Source organism: Saimiri boliviensis, chromosome 13, assembly GCF_048565385.1.
Source record: "Saimiri boliviensis isolate mSaiBol1 chromosome 13, mSaiBol1.pri, whole genome shotgun sequence".
NCBI lineage: Eukaryota > Metazoa > Chordata > Mammalia > Primates > Cebidae > Saimiri > Saimiri boliviensis.
The window spans coordinates 59391-66818 of NC_133461.1; the positions used below are offsets into that span (position 1 = coordinate 59391).

Sequence of the window (7428 nt, forward strand, 5' to 3'; positions counted from 1 at the left end):
TTTTAGTAGAGATGGTTTCACCATGTTGGCCAGCTGTTCTCAAACTCCTGACCTCAAATGGTCCACCTGCCTCCACCTCCCAAACTGCTGGAATTACAGGTATGAGCCACCACACCTGGCCCTAATTTCTCCGCCCTGCCTGTTGGCTCTGCACAGCCTCAGCTTCTCTTCCCCCAACCCCTAGGTGATAGTGAGCAACCCCCACTCCCTGAGGTTCTATGCCATCTTCCATGAGAGCCGTTACAAGTTACATGGGAACACCAGATACAATCTGGTGAGCTATGTCCCCACCAAACCTCACCGCATGTCCCCCGAGAGCTTCCTCTTTCTTCTTCCCTTATCAGCTTAAAGAGCTGAGGAATTTCCAGACAACACAGCCCCTATCCCTGCCCCGTGGTGGGAAGATGATCAGCAGCCATCGCCTACACGCCTTACTTCATTAAGTGTCACACGGGTCAGGCGTGTGTGAGCCTGTAACCCCAGCACTTTGGGAGGCTGAGGCAGGTGGATCATAAGGTCAAGAGTTTGGGACCCACCTGACCAACATGGAGAAACCCCATCTCTACTAAAAATAAAAAAAAATCAGTAGGCCATGGTGGCATGTGCCTATAATCCCAGCTACTCAATAGGCTGAGGTAGGAGAATCACTTGAACCCGGGAGGCAGAGGTTGCAGTGAGCTGAGATTGTACCACTGCACTCCAGCCTGGGTGATAGAGTAAGATCCCATCTCAATCAATCAATCAATCAGATAAGTAAGTAAGTATACATGGGAGATTCCTGTATGGCATGACAGGGAGGAGCCTAACCCAGCCTGAGGCAGGGATGGAGATCTGAGTTAGCAGAGTCAACTGAGGCATAAGGATTTAGTGGGGGCAATTTCCACGGGGCAGGGGCCTAACCAGCTGCAAGTCAGCAACAGCAAACTAATTTGACCAGGCTCATCACATCTAGATGAGTGAGAAAAACAATCACTCCTCACTGTGTGTCCCCAGAACTCTGGGAGCAGTGAGTGGGAGCCATCATACTGGGGCCATTGTTTCTGTGAGCTTCCAGAAGCCTTTCACAGGCAGTGGGATTAGAATGGAGCAGGGCTTGGCTGAGTGCAGTGGCTCACGCTTGGAATCCCAGCACTTTGGGAGGCCAAGGTGGGTGAATGACCTAGGGTCAGGAGTTGGAGACCAGCCTGGCCAACATGGTGAAACCCCAGCTCTACTAAAAATACAAAAATGAGCCAGGTGTGGCAGCACTCACCTGTGGTCCCAGCTACTCAGGCGGATGAAACAGAAGAATCTCTTGAACCTGGGAGGTGGAGATTGCGGTGAGCCAAGATTGCATCACTGCACTCCAGACCTGAGTGACAGAGCAAGACTCCATCTCAAAAAAAAAAAAAGGTAGGGGCAAGGGACAGAGTGGGGCTAAGTGGCTTCCAGGTTTACCTCTCCTCCAACACCCCATCTCTCCCACAGTCCTGAGTTGGGGGATGCCCATGGTGTTCCCCAGGTGCACTTGGGATTTTCTCTCCTGACCCCACAGGATATTTACCTAAAACAGAAGCAGCACTGAGGCAGGACCGACCCAACTTCACTTCCAGGTATGCTGTCTCCTGGACAGAGGTAGGGACTGGGCTGCCTATGGGAAGTTCCTTAGCAGGAGCAGAGAGAAACAGGGCTGAGATCACAACCCCAGCTGAAGAACAGTAAAACAGGATGATTAGAACACTTTACAAGAGCCAGATGAGGTGGCTCGCACCTGTAATCCCAGCACTCTGGGAGGCCGAGGTGGGTGGATCACCTGAGGCCAGGAGTTTGCGACCAGCCTGGCCAACATGGTAAAACCCTGTCTCTACTAAAAATACAAAAATGAGCCATGTGTGGTGGCCAGTGCCTATAATCTCAGCTACTCAGGAGGCCGAGGAATGAGAATGGCTTGAACCTGGGAGGAGGAGGTTGCAGTGAGACCTGATCATGCCACTGCACTCTAGTCTGGGTGACACAGTGAGACTCCATATCAACAACAATGACAAAACACTTACACACAGCATTACCATTTGCTCTAACAAAGCCACAGCCATCCATTCCAAAAGAATAGAAAGCAGGAACTCAGGGAGGTATTTGCACACCTGTGCTCACAGCAGTGCTATTCACAACAGCCAAAAGGCAAAATCAACTGACAGGTCCACCATTAGATGAAAAGATAAACACAGTGTGATCCATCCGAACAGCAGAATATGACTCAGACTTAAGAAGGAAGGGAGGCCGGGCGAGGTGGCTCACACCTGTAATCCCAGCACTCTGGGAAGTGACGGTGGGTAGAGACTCTGTCTCGAAAAAATAAATACATACAAATAAAGAGAAATAACAAAGGAAGTGAGAATATATTGTGAGTGACTCTAATAAGGACTGAAAGCGTTCTCAGCTGCTGATAGCATTACTACCAACCAGTTCAGTTATGTTCCTTTTCCCGGCTGGGAAGACCTGCACTTGTCCCCCAGGGCTCACCTTTCTGTACACCAGACAAGCGATGGCCGACTGAAGCCTCATCTGCAGCACCTTGAGCCAGTACGTGTTCTGCTGCTTAAACAGCGTTTGCAGGCAGGCCGAGAGGAACATCAGCACCACGAGGAGGTAGCGCTTCCAGGCCGGAGGCTTGGGATCACCAATAAACTCCAGGAAAAGGCTCGCAGGGGAAGGAGGGAGAAGGTACAGCTGGTGAGAGGAGGTGCCCATGTGTGTTGCTTTTGCACAAACCAGGCCAGGTGTGGGGGATGAGTCAACTTTTTCACAATCATGATCTCGGTTATGTCCCCCACTGTACATGCTTCTTTTCAATCTTACTGCAGCTCCTCAAGATAAAGAGATGGTGTTTTTCTTCCCCCTTGTTATGGGCTAAATTGTATCATCGCAAAATTTGTATGTTGAAGCCCCACCCCCCGGTATGTCTGAATGTGACTGTATTTGGAAATAGGGACTTTAAAGAGGCAATAAAGTTAAAACAAGGTCATTAGGCTAGGCCCTCATCCAGTCTGACTGGGGTCCTTACAAGAGGAGAAAATGTAGACACACAGGGAGACACCAGGGCACACACAGAGGAAAGACCATATGAACCAACTTGTGGATACCTGATCTGGAATTTCCAGCCTCCAGAATCATGAGAAAAAATACATTTCTGTTGTTGAAGCTACTCAGTCTGTGATGCTCTGTTACAGCAGATGAGCAGACACCACTCGAATCTGGGCTGGCCACAAAACCACCTTTGACAAACAGGGTAGAGTGGCTTTTGGCCTATTGCTTAGAAGCGTCCGAAGCAGCCACATGAACAATCTGAGCTAGCTTTTTGGAGGATGGGAACCCACATGGAACAGAAAGCCATCCCAGATTCAGACACACAAGTGCAGGCACATGAGAAAACCCAGCCAAGAAAAGAAGCACCACCCAGCTGAGCCCAGTCCACATACTACATGTTCTCACAAGTAGAAGCTCAACATTAAGTACACATGGACACAATAGACACCGGGACTTATTTGAGGATGAAGAAAAGAGGAGGGTCAGGACTGAAAAACTACCTATAAGGTACAGTGCCTACCACATAGGTGACTAAATAATCTGTACTACAATCCCCAGTGACACTTATATAATAAACCTGCACAGGTACCTCTGAACCTAAAATAAAAGTTTAAAAAAAAACAAACTGATAAACTAAATCAAAGGAAGCATAAGGAAAGGAAAATGTGAGATAAAAACAGAAAAATTGTAGATATAATAAATACTTTGGTACCTTAAAAAAAAGGAAATAGACAAATTAGTAAGAAGGGAAATAAGCATAAAAGCAAAAAAAGACAATAAAAAATTATGTTATCTCCAATTATGAGGGAATATTTTGCACAACTCTGTGCAAATACATTTGAAATCTGCATTTATTACTATCCAATTCAACTTCTAAATTATAAAAATGTCCTACATCTGCACTGTTCAATATGTAGCCACTAGCTACGTGTGTTGAGTGAATACTTGTACACTTAAATGTGGCTCATGTGACTGAGAAACTAAATTTTTTCTAATTATTAATTTATTTAATTTCTAATTGTAATTTTATTATAATTGGTTTAAATTTGAACAGTCTCACGCAGCTAGTGGCTATTGTATCAGAAAGCATAGAAGAAAATGAAATTGAAATTTTCTTAAGACAGTGTTATTTACCTAAGTTAAATCCAAAGAATATTTATTTAAAAAACAAAAAACTTAAAGAGACCAACTCTATAAAAGAAACAAAGTTATTAAAGAATCTCATTCTCTCCCTCTGACACACACACACACACACACACACACACACGCACACAGGTGTTACAAGGAAAAGGAAAGCTCTTCTTTATAACACAGAACAGGACTTTGACAAACTACTACTCATGGCCCAAATCCTGCTGCAGACCATTTTCCTGCAGTCCATGAGCTAATAATTTTTACACAGCTAAAGAAGAAATAGAATATGTAACAGAGACCATATGTGGCCCACAAAGCCTAAAAGACTTAGAATGTGGCTCTTTACTGGAAAAATCTACTGGCCCCTGATCTAGAAAAATGTCTGAATTCTGGCCGGGTGCGGTGGCTCAAGCCTGTAATCCCAGTACTTTGGGAGGCCGAGGCGGGTGGATCATGGGGTCGAGAGATCGAGACCATCCTGGTCAACGTGGTGAAACCCCATCTCTACTAAAAATACAAAAAATTAGCTGGGCATGGTGGCGCGTGCCTGTAGTCCCAGCTACTCAGGAGGCTGAGGCAGGAAAATTGCTTCAACCCAGGAGGCGGAGGTTGCGGTGAGCCGAGATCGTGCCATTGCACTCCAGCCTGGGTAACAAGAGCGACACTCTGTCTCCAAAAAAAAAAAAAAATGAATTTTAAAAGTACCGTTTTGCAAATACCACCAAGGTAATATGAGATTCTGGCATGAAATTACTCCTAGCACTATACACTAACATACTGTTAGGAAAAGGACATTCATATATCTCTATTATCCATCAAATGTTTATTAAGTATGGAATTTAAATCGAAGAGATGAAACTTAGCTTCACAAATATTGAGATAAAGTGACATTATAAACTTCTCAATACAATGAAATGAGAAACATAATATTTGCCTAAACATTTTGTCTAATCCAGAAGAACAGTTAGATGAATTCAGTTTGAGAAATATCCTATGAGACAATTGGTCTGGACTCTTCAAAAATGTCAAGGCTGTAAAAGATGAGGGAAAAGGGTGGAGGGGAAGCAATATTCTAGACTGATGAAAATAATAAACATGACAAAAAAATGCAGTATAAGATCCCTGACTAATATAAAGAATATTTGAGAGCAAGTGGAGACATTTAAATTTAGACTGTATACTACATAATATTATCAGTAGCAAATGTCTTGTGATTGTTATTTTAGTAATATAAAAGAATGTGCTAATTTTGGGAAAAATCCCTTAAGTATTTTTGTATAATCTTGATGTCTGCAATTTGCTTTCAAGCAGTTCAGAGCTCCCCAAAATGTGTATGTGCATGTATATGTATGTGTATGTAAGAGAGAGAAAATGAGTGTGTATGTGAAGAAGAAAAGAGACAAAGAGACACACAAAGCCAATCCCAGAAAATGTTAATCTGTGAATCTAAATAAAGGGCGCATGTGTCTTTACAGTACTTCTTTTTCAACTTTTCTGTTTGATGTTAAAAGTTGGAAGCATTTTTTTAAAGACACTTGTTTATTCAGGGTGAACATGATTTTCAAATTTCCTTGCTAGATGTTGGTTTCCTGTAGTTGTTAATACTTTTGTGCCACCTGATTGCCTTATGACAAAATAAACTTAGCTACAAAAGAAAAACTGTCTGTGTGGCCATAAAGCCAAACAATTGCTTCACTGAATAGGAAAAGAAAGTATGAAGTTTATTGCAAGTAATATTGTTATAAACTGTTATTCTCCTCATACAGTATAACCAATTATTACCTTGTAATGTTACTCAGCATCTACTAATAAGGAGAGAGCAACAGGCAGTATTTATACACAATGACACTGAGACCAATTCCTTGTAGCCTGAAAAACAATATGGCAAACATTAAGAGAAGGTACAGGAGGTGTGTTTTCATGATTTACAGGACAAGAAATCACACTATCTTCTTCTACTAGATGATTAACTATTCTGGGAAACATATACTCAGGTTTATAGTTATAATAGACAAGAATACAAGGTGCATAAGCAACCCTGTCATCTTTCATTATTACAATCTTGCCAATCTGGAATGAAGCAAAAAATGACACATGTAGATAGGGGCATTGGCCTAAGAGGAGGAAGACCAGAGTGATGGCTTCAGCTCTGCTTCCAAAGCAGAGCTCTAAACTTTAGAGGTGCTATATATATATATGGCACCTCTAAAGGCTCTTCCACATCAAAGTCTCCTCCTTGGGAGACCAATGGACCAGACCAGGAATCCTTTTGTCTTCTTCACTCCCACTGGGACTTGCTCATTTACCCTTTCTCCTATCTCTTTGTCCTCTTGATGTTAAGTGCTACCTTGTTTGTTGTGGAATATTTAACCTATAATATTTATATATTGGTTAAATATACTATTATGTATGGTATGCAATATAGACTGACTTGTCAAATGGATTGAGTCTGTGTTGCCCATGGCTCTGACTATGGAGTGAATGGGAAGTGCTAAGGAGAACTATCTCCTTGGGAACTCCTTGTAGCTCATGGCTTTTGTGATTAGAAATTCTCTGGAGAACTAAGAGAATTAGGATGAGTTCTTCTTCAATAGAAGTCTGACGTGTGGAAAGACACATACATGAATGAACCAGGATACCTCTAACCTTGCACTGCTGATGACATGGGGCTTTGAGAAAAAATTGCCTAAACTACTGAGGACATAGATGCCACCAAGTGAGGTATGGGTTAAATCAAGCAGAGTAAGACCATAGATGAGTAGAATGCTTTGGAAATTGATTATTAGATTAACTCGGAGTTAATTTAGAACACTTGTCAATCTATTCAGTTGTGTGGTGTGTGATTTTTTAAGTACATAGGCAAATTTTCTTTCCTAAATAGGCACAGTCTCCAGAATGTTACTGAATCTTCCTTTGATCATTTTACATTTTATAACATTTCTGAGTCATTATTTTAAACATTATTACCTCTGAATAGGGATTGTAAATATGGGATGTGAACACTGGATTGAATCTGTACAGGATTCATGCATCCCTGGAAGGTGATTTTTGGAGGGACATAAATCTCGAGTGTGAACTAGTTTCTACTCTTTTTCTCCTTCTCATGAAATATGAGTGTAGCAACAAACAACAAAAATTAAGTTGAGGATTCTGGTTAGTTTGGGTTCATAAATTTATCAAATTCTTACCATATATTGCTTTAAATCAAAGTTAATGAAATTAAATCTATAT

The 7428-nt window shown here is 42.2% G+C and overlaps 1 protein-coding gene across 1 annotated transcript; it reads right to left on the reverse strand.

Moving 5' to 3' along the window:
- Positions 1-1018: 1018 nt before the first annotated feature.
- LOC141580754 (ATP-binding cassette sub-family C member 6-like) lies at positions 1019-4737 on the reverse strand. The gene is made up of 2 exons (XM_074383218.1): positions 2500-4737; positions 1019-1687 (listed from the first exon to the last, which is right to left on the reverse strand). The coding sequence occupies exons 1-2, from the start codon at positions 2815-2817 to the stop codon at positions 1676-1678; spliced, it is 330 nt and encodes a 109-aa protein (XP_074239319.1). The 5' UTR covers positions 2818-4737; the 3' UTR covers positions 1019-1675.
- Positions 4738-7428: the final 2691 nt, after the last annotated feature.